Here is a 13,767-nt window from a genome sequence, read left to right on the forward strand (position 1 = left end):
TCTCATGAGGCTTCGGCTTCAAAGTCACCTGGAACACCTCAACGGCTTGCAACGGGAATTTCACACAACTGGAAGCCAGTGGAAGGCACGCATCTGCAAGCTCCAATTACAGGTTGCAGTGGACAACTGCTATTGGCACAGGGGCACGCTTTGACGCGCTTCATCCCGCTGCGGATGGAAGCCCGGTGCCCCCTGTCGTGAACTTTAAATTTACAGTGGAGGAACCAACCAACCTCAGCTCTTCCCGTCCCCTTCTTCCTTTCTTATCTTATCTCTGCCGCGACTTGCTCTGTCCATTCCGTCAACCTGCAGTGTACACAACGACGCCACTCCGTCTCCGGCCAACTCTCTTCATCGAATTGTACCTAAATACCTCTACTGTAATAATACTTGACGGACCATACACCCTCAACCAACTCCAAGACCACAGCAACAACCATCCCCTCAGCCCCCTACACACCATCACCACCATGGGTAATGACGGAGGCTCCATCCCCAAGCGACGCGAGCTCGTCAAAGAAGCAGCGCGCAACCCGACAATAAGCGAGCTTAAAGCCACCGCCTTCGAATCGCTCAACCACGCCTGGACCCACGATCCCATCTCTTCCGAGCCCATTGATCTCGAAACCGTCGTGTCTGACTGGCGCGGCCGTCTCTACAATTACGAATCCATCCTCAAGGGGCTGATGCCCGGTAGTAACGATGACTCCTCCGAGAACAAACAAGACACAACATCTCCCGCGCTTGTTAATACCAGCACCAATAGCAGTAGCGTGGGCAACGGTGAGTCGACGGCAACGCCAACAGCCATCTTCGCGACCGAGCTAAGCTTCGCCTCCACCGGCATCAAATCCCTTCGCGACGTGGTCAAGCTCAAGTTCAAGCGGTACACGCCGCCCGGGGGTGGCAACAAAAAAGAAAAGGAAATCTTTGCGTGTCCCGTTACGCTCAAAGAGCTGGGACCATCTACAAAATCCGTCTATCTGGTCCCTTGCGGCCACGTCTTTGCCGAGATGGCGATACAGATGATCACAGAGGAGGTGTGCCCAGAGTGCAGCGAACCATTCAAGTCAGAGGACGTTATTCCCATTCTGCCGACCGATAAGGCGGATATTCAACGGTTATCGAAGCGGATGGAGGATCTCAAGACGAAAGGCCTGACGCACAGTCTGAAAAAGGACAAGAGCGCCAGCAAGGAGAAGAAAAAGAACAAGCGCACGGCTGACGAGGCCAATGGTGACGCTGACAAGGAGAAGGAGACTAAGAAGGCCAAGAAGAGTGCTGGTGAGAGTATATCTAGCCGGGTGAGTGGCATCAACAACGCCGCCACGGCTGCGCTCACTGCTAGGGTATTAGCGGACCAGGATGAAGCCATGAAGCGACGTAAACTAGCAGCTGCTGGACTTCGATGACAGGATGTTTGTAGTAAGCCCTGACCAGCCTTTACTATTCTCTTGTTTCTCGCCACAGTCTAAAGATACCAATCGATTTCGTATGATTCTTCATAAAGCACCTCGCAGGCTTGCTTGACCCGAAACGATCTACATACAGACCAACACACACATATAGACAAACAAACAAACCAAATTTTCACCAACTGTACAACATTGCCAACCATTCTGATACCCAACTCCCCCTCCGTCTCCTCCTCAAAGCTCATCATGACCCTTGGTCCCAGCCCCAGGCTCTCCCACATCCTCACAAGCAGCTGGCGTGCCCACCTCCATCCTGTAAACACACTTCTCGCTCTCACTAACCCTCCACAGCTCATCCTTCTCAGCACACGCCAACCACACATCTGTCCGTCTCTGCGGCCCGTTCCAGCACCCCTGACCATTCTCAAACCTCAACACCATCCTCGGCCCCTTACCCAGGCCCTTTCCATCCACGCGATCCTCCTCATCGGCAATTTCGGTAGTGATCCGCTCAAAGTTGCCCATATTGGTGTTGCCATGGCCCTTCTTGCTCTTTTGGGTCGTACGATCGAACCAGCACAGCTCATACTCGTACTCGCCCACGTCGGCGCTGACGCACTGGCCCTTGAGTGCGCGGAAGATGTCGTCGGGCCCGTAGTCCTTGGCTAAGTCGCGCTCCTCGTCGGCGAGCTGCGACGTCTTGGTGGTGTGCTCGGCGCGGGCAGCCTCGAGCGCGTCGCGCGCGGCCTTGACTAGCTTGGATTCCGTAGGGCCGCCGGTGGTTGGGTTGTCGGCAAGGACGCCGTTCTCAATCAGCCAGACTTTGAGAGAGGAGATCTTGGAGTGGATAAAGGGGCGGACGGAGGGCGGGAGGTAGGCTTCTAGGTTGTAGACTAGGGCTTCTTGTTAGTCATCGACTGTGCAAATGGAATGGGTTGAAGGAGCAAGGTACATACCAATATCGGCATCGCTGCTCTCTTCCTCCTGGAACTCAGCCCAGTTGATGCCCGAATCGGGGCCATCCTCCTTGAGGACCTCCAAAACATCGGCATCAACGACCTCCGACTTCTTCTCAGTAGACTTGCCGGCAGCATAGTTCTCGTAGCCCTGAACAGCCGCCTTGACACCCTCGTCGTTGAAGTTGGGGTTATACTCCTCCTTGAGCTTACTCAAGATATCCTCCAGCTGATCGACGCGATCCTGCAAGTCGTCGCGCTGATCCAGCACCTTATCAAGGGTATCCCTCAGCTCATCAACGCGCTTCTTGGCCAGTCCAACCAAAACACCCAGCTTACCGCCCTCGCCCGGCGCCTTGACCACCTTGCCTCTCTCAGCCCGCTCAACCTCATCGTACTTTTTCTGCAACTCCGCCTTCTGCACCTCCAAGTTGGCAATCTCCTCCTTCAAACTAGCAACCTTGCTCTCCACGCGCCGACGCAGCTCGCTCGCTTCTTTGACGAGAGTCCGTCTCTGCTTGGCCGACCGCTCCTTGCTCTGCCGACGCTCCTCCTGGAGGCGGCGGTACTCCTTCCCAATGGACGCGCAGCGGTTCTCACACTTGGTGCCGCCGACGTGGAGGGCCTCGTCGGTGCCGTCGCAGCAGAGTTCATGGTCGCACACGCCGTCGTTGACGTACATGAAGGGGATGTAGGCACCGATGTGGCCCTTGTTCTCACACCAGAAGCCGGGCAGGGCGCGCGTGGTGTTGGTAGTGCCCGTCACGGAACCGGGCAGAGGCTGCTCGGGCGAGAGGGGGTCCAGGTGCGAGCATGCTGAGGTTCCCGGCTCGTCGGAGCCGTCGGGGCAGTCGCAGGAGTTGTCGTTGACTTGGGAGGACTTGAGGACGATCGAGGGGTTGCTGATACAGGTGAAGGTTTCCTTGTTTGCGTAGAACTTTGCGACTGTTTAGGAGGTGGTTGGGGGTGGTTAGCTATCGGGTTCGAGACGTAGGGTAATGTACTTGGGCCATTGGTATGGTTCATTGATGGAGGAAGCATTGGAAGAATGAATAGAGTTCACATAGTTAAATTGGTGGTACCACGCCAACTCGTCCGTAAACATCGCAGCCCAAGACCAAAATCTCGGATAGACCATCAAGGTGCGTGAAACAACATGGGAAGCTTCCACTTACATTCAGGCCCAACTCCTCTGGGGACGCTCTCAGTAGCAGCGATAGTGCCAGTGGGAGCAATGGTGCTCAACAGCACCAAAGCAGCAGTCCGTCTCATTGTCGTGTACTATATACCACTCTACTGTCTGTCCAGCTGGTAAGAAGAACGAGAGAAAGAAGGAAAGAAAAGGAAACAATCAAACCATCCAAAGTTGAACAATCGCGAAGACAATTGCCAGTTGTACATACAGCTTCACCAGATCGTCCAGTTGACATGGGATGCTGCCCCTGTAGCTCGACGGATAGCTGTCCGCCCAGTGGGGGTCTCCCGTACATAATTGTTAGTGCAGCTGAGTGCTCAGGGGCGGGGAACCTGAACGTGGTCGGTACCTTTCAGGACAACTTGCACTCCTGCCGGCGCTTTGCCAGCTGTCAGCATCGTTAGATGTACCTTGAGGCTTTGTCACGTGCAAGTTCTGCTGGGCAGCAAATGTTAAGCGCGCTGCCAAAACCTTGAGACGACGCGCGGTAAACCCTCCCCCACTGCCCGGGTCCCATCCTGCCAAGCCGCGCCAAAAGTGCCCCACACAGAACGTCCAAGGTTTCGACGACCCCACCGAGCGTAGAAAAAAAGTCCCCAGGCTGCCCCGCGATTTCGCGAATAGCATCATCAACCGTCAGCGACGGGATATTGACGACGACGACGGCAACAACAAAGGCGCAAAACCGGTCGCACAATCCCAGCCGACCCTCATTCAACTTGATACTACGAATGCAGAAGATAGTGACAATGTCCTCCACCACCACCACCACCACCACCAACCCCACGGGCCTCGACGCCCTCAACAACCTAATCACCTCCACCCTCGACCTCATCACCCGCCTCGAAACCGTCGTCGCCAACATCACCGCCGAAAACCAGCGCACTTCTGCCCCCTCTTCCACAGAAGCGCCCGCCAACCCCCACCCCGAAATCAACCCCCTCTCCCTCGCCTCCGACTCCGCCACCCTCCTCCGCGCGCACGCCACCAAGCTCTCGCTCCTCATCATCAACGAGCCCTTCACGCCCTCAGCAATCATCTCCATCCTCCGCCAATTGACCTCCGGCCCGCTTCCGGGGCTCGCCAGCGCCGCGCAAATCTGTGTTGCTTCGCAATGGACAAAGACAATCAGCCAGGATCTGGGGTACCGGATTTCGAGGGTGTTGAGGGAGACGAGGGCGTTGGTGGGGAAGATACCAGGAGATGGGAAGGCGTTGAAGGACGGGCCGGCCAAGGGTGGGAGGGGAAGCATTGCCAATACGGGAACGCTGTGGGCGGCGTGTGATGAGCTGGTTGCGTTTGCGAAGAGGGGGTTTGGGGGAAACTTGGTAAAGAAGACGGAGGAGTTGAGGGATACGGTCAAGGATGTGATGGAGGAGTTGAAGGAGTGGGGGGAGGAGACGGGGAGTGATGATGAGGATGAAGAGGAGGACGACGACGAAGACGAAGAAGAAGAAGACGAAGGGGTGAAGGAGGTTACACAGTCACTGGAGGCGACAAAGATTGCGGATACACAAGCTATGCTTGACGATCTGATGAACTCGTCGAGTTACATCCCGCGCGACGACCCGGACAAGATCCGCGAGCGGCTGGACAGCTGTTTGCGCCGGTTGAGGCTGGTGACGCTGTTGTACCAGGCCGTTGGGAAGCGCAGGCTCAAGAGCCTACCGCAGACTGCGCCGGTGGAGGGTTCGGATCTCCCGACGCGGTTGGACGAGATCATGGTTCTGCTCAAGAAGATCCCCGAGAGGTTCGGTAGTCTGGCTTTGGCGTTTTACGAGTTGGATCCTGTGGAGATCGACAAGTTGATGGATCAGTGCTTCTTCGACTGCTTTGCTGTGGCTGAGCTGCTGATTAAGCCATGGGATGGCGAGAAGGACGAGTTCTCGGATTGGGTAGTCAAGTTCCAGGCGGAGGTCAAGAAGGCTTGAAGCTTTGAGGGAGGTTCCGTTTGAGAGGCAGAGGGAGCGTATATTTCTCGTACCACGGAGTATCATTATATACCCAATATCCATTGCCAGTGAATGGCAGCCAAAGAAATACCAAAAAGGTCCCGTCTCCGGCTTCATATCCTGCCCGGTTTTGTACCCTTGCGCGTCAACTACATCCTATGTTGTCTAGCCAACTTGCCACCTGCCAAGCTCCTTACTCTAGTAAGTCATCTGGAGCAGAGTGAGTAAGGCTACGACCCCTTTAACTACCTTAAACACCGGAGTCGTTCTTTGGTTGGTAAGGAGGATTGGTATCAATGTAGCTTTGCCAGGCGGCGCAGTTGTCCACGAGCAAGTTCAGATCCATCTTTTCCTTGATTTCGTTCTTCCTTTCGAGGAACTGCACGCTCAAACCCATACTGACATGCCACTTTTCATTTTACCTTTCATGTTAGCAAGGTGACTTGGAGAGGAGGGAGTGGAGGACAAGTTTGCTTACGGCAATGTGGCAATGGAACAACCAAGCACCCGGGTTTTCGTTTTGGAAGGCCACAATCAGCCAGCCGTTACCAGGCAACATTGTGACATCACGCCGTGCCGGGTTCGTGAAGTTCAGAGAGGAAGTGTCAAGGACAGGGTCGAAATGCCTGACCGGCATCATGGCGTCGGACAGGCCTGGGCCGTCGGGTGCTGGGGACCTGCCGACGATGACGAAGTCATGGCCCTGTTTTTTACACAGTCGTTTTGTAAGCATACACAAGCTTATATAAATGGTACGACGAGAAGAGCATGTCACCTGAGGCCCAGATGATTGGATCGCAAGGGGGGAGATGGGTCTACTTACGTGTAAGTGCATGGGATGAGGAATCTTGGATTTGTTCTCAATGAGCCAAAAGCTCCACTAGACCTAGGTTAGCATCCTGATGATATTCATATACCATAGCTTTGAAAGAGTAAGGGGGGACAAAAAGAAAGGGGTTACCCACCTCGCTTTCGGGAGGAATTTCCAGCACATTCTCACTATAAGGCCAGAAGGTGATGTCTTCTCGGATGTATTCCAGCAAAGGCTGCTCCCAACTGACGTTGATGGCGACATTATCGATAGTCCAGAAAACTTTGCTTTGTTTCTTGTCGTTCATGAGATGAACCGGGAGCGTGTTATATTCAGAGATGCTGAACTCGCTCGGGGGAACGTCGCGGACCACAACGGGCCGAAAGTCGGTGGAATCCTCGCAGCGTAAATCTTCTGGTACCAGTCCATCAACAATCGGAAGTTCGTCCGTTGCATCCGGGAAGTCGTAGCTCAAGATGGCCGCAGGCTTTCCATAGAAATTCCCACAATATCCACTGATGGGTTGGGTAGCGTTGATCCAGTAGTTGCCGTTACCGCCGTCACTAGCAATTTCTTCTTCAGTCTTTCCCTGGATTATGATATCGAATCGCTGCCCTACGGCGATGAACAGGCTTGAGACCGTCGTGCTTGGGTCGGTGGTGTTAACAGGTACGAGATCGGTGGCTATAACGGTAAAGTTGTGTCCTACGATAGAGAATGTGTACGCATAATTCACGCTGGGGTTAAACAACCGAAGCCTGTACTTCAGCCCAGGGGTCAATACCACCCTCGCGTACTCTCCCATGGTGATATCAGCCGGGTTGACATTGGTACCATTGAAGAGAATGTTGTCGGGAGGGGGCGGAATGGTCGGCCCTCCATGTTCTCCAGGGGCTTGTACTTGGGCCAAGATCTGGTCTGCTGACTCGTAATACCAATCGTTGATGGGAAAGGTGCCCAAGTCAACATCATAGTTGGCACTTGCCGGTCCATTGAATACTATAGCGCCAAGAACACCGTTGCCGTATTGTGCGGAGTAGTGAGAGTGGTACCAGGTAGTTCCGTACTGTTCGGCCAGAAACAGGTAGGATTTCGTTGCGTTCGGTGGGATCGGGCACTCAGTGACACCACCAACGCCATCATTAATGTTGTTGTCTTCCATTTGTAAGCCATGCCAGTGAATGGATGTACTATGCCCCATTAGTACAGATCCTTAAAGTATTCCGACTGCCAATTCGTGAATGGCTTTGTTTCCTTCTTCGAAGCCAAACGCTGGAAACGTACCCATTGTACAAAAGCTTGTTGATAATAGTGACGTTGACATAGTCACCCCAATCTGTGTTCTAATTAGCTTTAGATCTTGAGAAATGTTTTGAGAATTAGGCATGCCAGGATAACACACCTGCGGTAATGGTTGGACCTGCATGGAAAGATTAGTAGTCTACGTAGTGCGCTATCAGAATAATCAATGTCAGAACTCACCAGGGAAGGAGCCTAGAGAAAGATTAGTTAGAGGTATGGTTTAACACTTTGGATCTACGTTTTTTTTTCTGGCGCTCACCATTAAACAGCATCGCGTCATGCTTGAAAACACCATCCGGGCCAATTATGTCACCTTGCTCAAGGACAAGCGTATACTGACATCTGTTAGTCGGACTCAAGTTCCATTTTCGTAAAGTTGTGTGTCTTACATGAACGGTACGGCCGGTGTATGGCACCTCCTTCTCCCAGTCGGTGGTGATGTCGAAACCATCGGTCCAGCACGCCCGATTGTCTGGAGTATTGCATGATGAGTCTCTCTGCACCAAGGAAGACGCAGTGGCAGCACTAAAGACCGTCAGTGCTTGGAGGAAACCGATGATTGAGACCCTGAAAAACATGGTCAAAGATGCAGAGGCCTGTGAACCAGGCTCTCAACCAGCTAGGTCAACTTGTATAAGGACAGCCAACAGTCGTCACTGCTCTTTAGAGAGAAGTGGCTGCTCGAAAATTGTGTTGGTGGTTAAGGAAGTCTATGAGGATGCCGTCGGGGTAATAAATCCTGGAAATATCCATAAGTTCATGACGGGAAATAAGTCTGTCCGGATTTCGAATGGCGTCTCTAAACCGGTTGACTGACTCCCAACTACCACTTGCAGCTTGCCTCACCGCACCTTACCCAGGCATAAACATGGTAGCCACCAAGATGCCCGGCATGTTGGAGGCAGGATGCGTGAAGCAATGTGGTAAGTAGGTACCCAGTGAAGCTGTTGGTGCCGCTGTAATGTAAGAGCAAGAAAGTTTTAGAAATACGTTGTGGGAACATGGCAATATGGCGAATTCCTGGTCGGGAAGTTCTTGGCAATGCATGAGCAATACCAATGCCGTCCCCCTTGGGACGTAGGGTGGAAATATAACAAGGGGACGTGATGAGTGTCTAATTTGAGGAAGGCCACAGGGAATAGAGCTGGGATTTCGAACTTGGGATGCGGTAAAGAGAAACGTAACAGACAAACCAGTGACATTAAGTCAATACATGCCAATCGCCAACATACGGCTATACCAACCAATGTTTAAGGCAAACAACTAGATACGTGCTTAGATATCTGGGGTTCTGCCTGGCATAAGATCTATCCATCTTGAAACTGTAGGAGAACCAAGAAGAGAATGCAGCGAGCTTACAAAGATGGGAATATGTGCGTCTAAGAACAGCATCCCTGGAAAAGCAGTGATAGGCCAAGAACAACTGGAGAACAGTACGCGGCTAGTTGAGTTAGAAATCAGGCCTGGAGGAGGGAAGAAACCGGTTTGACAATGAAAAGCGGCAACCAAGCTACCCAACAGCCCCCAAGTATTGCTGGCCGAATTTTCATGTTTAGAGCGCAGAAGGTGCAGGCTCAAGGTATCGCAGGCATACATGATACTTGTGGGTAGTCCATGGGGTTGGCTTTTGTCAAGCTTGTGACAGGGGGTCCGCGATTGTTGTGCATGTAAGAATGCTTGAATGTTCTGACAACTCTTCCCATCATTACATCCGAGTTTGGACCCCCGTTGTATCGATTTTGGGACGTGAGGGGGGTCTGTCAGACAGTCGGCTAAGCCTCGGACTTTCTCAGCATGTATGCCAGTGCAGGAGGAAATTTCTAAGCACAATCGCCCAGTTAAGTAAGAAAAGGACATCGGATTTCACATCATGCAAGCGTCAAAAGCACTAACATGGCGTTTCGCGTGATGAATTGGAATGCCAGTAGAGGTACCTAGTCCTCCAAAGACACTTCAGCTTCAAAGCCTCTCAGACGTGGAGACATCTATTTCCAAGACACCAGCCAAATCCCTTGAAGAATGCTAGGAGGATGCTAGAACAAAGAGTAGAAAGAGGTGAAGGAAATTAAGATTGCTCGTCCGAAACCTGTAAGTGCTTGTAACAGAAAGGATCCATATGGAAGGCCAAGGATACTTCTTTCGTTGTTCTCCTCGCCATACAGATAAGCCATCCACCCAGAACGTCAAGTCCAAGTACTGGGACCTATGTCCGAATTATCATGGGCTCCATTCACGGGGCACTGGCGGCTGTCGTCAAGGAATGGCTGGATGTAGCCTCATATCAAGAATGGCTGGAGATCGATGGACAGCATTTACAGTAGAAGCTGGTGTGATCGATCAAATAGACGGGCGGAAGGGAGCCAAAGGTTTCTCAATCGTTGGACCCTTATCGCGGACCACTTGTTGATATCCAGGTACGCGACATGCCAAGCAGAGTCGGAGGTGAAGTTGGGATGAGAACCGCCAAACTGCCGCCCGCCTTCGTTGTTGGCGCAACCAACCTGACCGTGTCCGCGCTCACTTTATTTCCCGTCAGCCAGGGCACTGGCAAACATTTCTGTCTGTCTTTTTCCTTGGCGGCTGCTCGTCCTGATATTATTTCGTTCCGCCACAAAGGCTTCTCTCCCAACTAGCCCCTCCTTTTCTGTGAACAATCGCTTGAGAAAAGTGCAAAACCACGACTCAGTCGTGAACGCACAAAGATGGAAGCGGCGCATTCAATCAGCGCGCGTAGCATGCCTTCAATGTCCACTCAACAATACGATACGGACTCGATTCCTCGCCCGCCTTCCGCATCGCTTGCTCGCAAGAGTTCGATTCGCGCGGTTCCCTACGACCCAACCGACACTCGCCTGCCCCTCGCGCCGTCCTTGTCGGGCGCATCAACCAGCAGTTATTCCCCCTCCAGCTGGCCATTTCCCAAAGGCCACCACAGGCAAAACAGCAAATCCAAGTTGCCGTAAGATTATTCCTTGATGTACGAGATCATACAGTTGTCTATCCAGCTAACTCAGGCTATTCATGCGCAGTGTTCCTGTTGACAACGGTAGCCCAGTGAGAATGGCTCGCAGAGAGACCTCTCCGACACGTAAATTTGCTCAGAGATCCGTAATGAGAGCGGCAGCGAGTGCCCCCTCTCGCCAGGGCAGTTTTCACGAATCTTCCCTGCGGAATGAGACCTTCAGCAACGGCCGGGAATCCTCGACCCCAGATGAGGAGCGCGATTCTGATGAAACTGGCAATGGCACTACCCATGTATCCCAGACAAACGGGGTTGTGATGAACGATGGTGAAGAGAGACCCCGGTCTCGTCAAAAGCGCCCGGAGGTTCTCACGCGAGCTTCTACTTCTTCGCTCGCCAGCCGCCCAAAGACCCCATTTCCTTTCTCTGTTCCTGATGACATGCCCTCTGAACGGCCCACGAACCCCACTCCTCACGCCGGCCTGGCGAAGCAGTCTGAAGCGCTGCGGGATTCACGATTCACCGCTGAATATTTCGAAACCATCAGCATCCACGATCATGCGCCAAGTCCCGAGCCACTCACTCCTCCTCGCCGTCTCTCCGTCTCGCAAAGCGACTCGACCGATGCCATGTACGGAGGTAGTCGCCAAGTTTCCACTTTCTCAACCGTCCACGAAGTTGACGAGGAAGATGGCGACCACGGCATAGGCATGCGGAACACGGTTGACCTGGAGCGTACCATGACATTTGTTCGGGACAGCTCAGATGACCAGACGTTCGCCGACAAGAACATCACCCTAGACAGTTCTACCCAACAAGACGAAAGCGTCGTGAGCGCAAAGCGAGCCAGCAGCAACCCATTCGGCTTCCATGAAAACGTGGACATAGGCGATGGCACCCCTGACCGCGGTATCATGCTGATAGATCCCAATGTGACCGCCGATCTCACCAACCACAACATCTCGCGGATCACTTCCGGCTCACGGATGTGGACACCCCTCCCTAACATCGACTCGATCCGGCGTGGCCCCAAGATCCGTCATCACCGCGTTATCCCGGAGCCTGGTGGTGGCGGCGGCGGCAATGGTCCCGGTGGCATAGCCCCTGCCCGTAGCGGCATCATCCCGCCCGTCAACACCCTCGCAGACTTAGCCATCCTCGGCGGGAACGGCAGTGGCAACAAACTGAACGACCTCGAAGAACAAGACCCGGACCAGCAGGGAAAGGCTCGGCGCGTCATGCGTCTTCAGAAGTGGCTGGTCCCCGTCTCCTTCGGCGTGCTCCAAGTGTCCATCATCTCCTTCGTAGCTAGTATCGCCGTTTTGGCTTCTCGGTCTTCTGCATCGACCACGAATGCTACGGGTATCATCGTCTGGATCAGCATCAGCGCTGTATTGCTAATTTCCTCCCTCGCCACGTTTCTCTTCGGCGCCTGTGCTGTCGGACGTCTGAGGAAGCAGGAGACCGGCGAGGACCCCTGGATCGAGATGCACCGTCTGGCTCGAGCTCTTCCTCCGCGCCCTCCTGCCGAGAAGGAGGGCGACAACAAAGCCGGCAAAAAGAGCAAGGCACTAGCGGAAGAGGACAAGGCCGCGACGGAACAGGCGTGGAAGAAGTTCGCTGATGATCAGGAGCAGCTGAGGAAGTATGTCGAGAAGTTGGAGCAGGAGATCTTGGACATCAAAGAAAAGCGGGAAGAAGAGCAAGGTGTGCTATATGCTGCACATCAGCAGCTACTACAAACTGCCAAAGAGCAGGAGCAGCAGCAGCAGCAACAGGAGCTGCATCCCATCGGCACCGCCATTTCCACCGGCGACCAAACGCCCGATTCCAAATCCAATTCCTACAAACAACCCACCGTCGAAGACTGCCCCGACTGCCCCAGCAACCAGCCCTCCGAAGACGAAGACATCACCCTAACACCCAAAGCCTCCAAAGCAACCCACACCGCACCCAGGGATTCCCTAATCGCAGACAACAAACCAACCTACTACACCAGCGGTCGCCGCCCGCGCTCCAACACGACCGGCACAGCCACTCAGTCCCTGCACCGCCTCCTTGGGCCCCCTTCCGAGTTGGATTCCGGCCACTTCCAACGTACAGGTCTAGGTGTTCCAGCCAGTAACAGCGGCGGGACCATTGCGTCTTTGAATTTGCATATTCACGGCTATTACAGCAGCCCCAGCCGCCGCAACGGTGACAGCCACGGCCGCGGAAACCACAAGGCTCAAGGCGATCACACCCACACCCAGCACACCGCCTACGTAATGAATACCCCTTCGGGAGTCACCATGGGCGTCCCCATCTCCCAAACCCAATCCAGCATCTTGACCGAGCTCTGCGAGGCCGTGACCCTTTCCGGTCTCTCCGGTACTGGCTCTAGCACCACCAACCAAGTCGGTGGGATCGAGGGCTATAGTCCGCTTGGTAGAGACGAGATTTCGGGAGCGATGAGGAAGGCGGGTGTCACCAACAACAACGACAACAGCAACAATAACAAAGTGACGCCTTCGCCTTCGCCTTCGCCTTCACCCAGACCCTCGCAGTCGCCATTGGAGTCATCTATCCCGGTTCCGAATCCAATTTCGGTGGGGACGTCGTCGTCTGTGAGCACGGGAGCAGGCGCGGGAGCCTCGGGGGCAGCGGAGAGTGAGAGGACCAGAACGGAACACGGAATGCTGCCACCAAAGAAGAAGGGAATGGTGGGCGGGGTGAGAGCCGTCACGGCAAGTGATGTTGCTCCTGAAGAAGAAAAAGAGCACGAGGACCACCAGCAGAAGGAGCCGATGCCCGAGATGCCCGACAGGGCGGCAAAGCGACCTCAGCAGCAGCAGCAGCAGCAGCGGCGGCGGCGGCAGTACCTAAGCCCGGAGCTAACCTCAAGCAACAGCGGGAAGGAGAGAGCTTATTATGGCACGTTTAGGAGGATGCCTAGCCGGAGGGAGGATGTAAGGGGCATGGAGTTTCTTGCCAATCCTAACAATGGTGGTGGTGGTGGTGCAGGTCGTTGAGTGGCTGAGTCAGTGCTTGAGGAATGGTGTTGGAGTATACTGTGTTTGTGTTTGCTGTACGGGTGTGTCGGCATGTGTTGCAGCGCAAGATGCGCTCTCATGGAATGACGGCTTCCACACGGTTAAGGGGTCATTCATGATATCGAAACAGGGAAACTTGAAG

General features: G+C 53.9%; 5 protein-coding genes across 5 annotated transcripts; 3 read left to right on the top strand and 2 right to left on the bottom strand.

Moving 5' to 3' along the window:
• The first annotated feature begins 262 nt into the window (after nt 1–262).
• NCU05607 (DUF602 domain-containing protein) lies at nt 263–1,597 on the top strand. Its single transcript, XM_955476.3, has one exon. It carries the CDS (start codon nt 471–473, stop codon nt 1,410–1,412), a length of 942 nt encoding a protein of 313 aa, XP_960569.3. The 5' UTR covers nt 263–470; the 3' UTR covers nt 1,413–1,597.
• On the bottom strand, nt 701–3,826 carry NCU05606 (glucosidase 2 subunit beta). Its single transcript, XM_955475.2, has 3 exons — nt 3,547–3,826; nt 2,372–3,316; nt 701–2,308 (listed from the first exon to the last, which is right to left on the bottom strand). The coding sequence occupies exons 1-3, from the start codon at nt 3,641–3,643 to the stop codon at nt 1,650–1,652; spliced, it is 1,701 nt and encodes a 566-aa protein (XP_960568.1). The 5' UTR covers nt 3,644–3,826; the 3' UTR covers nt 701–1,649.
• A 353-nt stretch (nt 3,827–4,179) lies between these two features.
• On the top strand, nt 4,180–5,641 carry NCU05605 (hypothetical protein). Its single transcript, XM_955474.2, has one exon. It carries the CDS (start codon nt 4,298–4,300, stop codon nt 5,495–5,497), a length of 1,200 nt encoding a protein of 399 aa, XP_960567.2. The 5' UTR covers nt 4,180–4,297; the 3' UTR covers nt 5,498–5,641.
• NCU05604 (laccase-1) lies at nt 5,520–8,297 on the bottom strand. The gene is made up of 9 exons (XM_955473.3): nt 8,021–8,297; nt 7,891–7,966; nt 7,812–7,823; nt 7,732–7,749; nt 7,614–7,665; nt 6,484–7,519; nt 6,342–6,398; nt 5,997–6,221; nt 5,520–5,927 (listed from the first exon to the last, which is right to left on the bottom strand). Exons 1-9 carry the CDS (start codon nt 8,207–8,209, stop codon nt 5,769–5,771), a joined length of 1,824 nt encoding a protein of 607 aa, XP_960566.3. The 5' UTR covers nt 8,210–8,297; the 3' UTR covers nt 5,520–5,768.
• A 2,036-nt stretch (nt 8,298–10,333) lies between these two features.
• On the top strand, nt 10,334–13,604 carry NCU05603 (hypothetical protein; the record flags this gene model as incomplete). The annotated part of the gene is made up of 2 exons (XM_955472.1): nt 10,334–10,590; nt 10,661–13,604. 2 exons carry the CDS (start codon nt 10,334–10,336, stop codon nt 13,602–13,604), a joined length of 3,201 nt encoding a protein of 1,066 aa, XP_960565.1.
• Between the last annotated feature and the right edge of the window lie 163 nt (nt 13,605–13,767).

This window comes from Neurospora crassa, linkage group VI (assembly GCF_000182925.2).
Source record: "Neurospora crassa OR74A linkage group VI, whole genome shotgun sequence".
NCBI lineage: Eukaryota > Fungi > Ascomycota > Sordariomycetes > Sordariales > Sordariaceae > Neurospora > Neurospora crassa.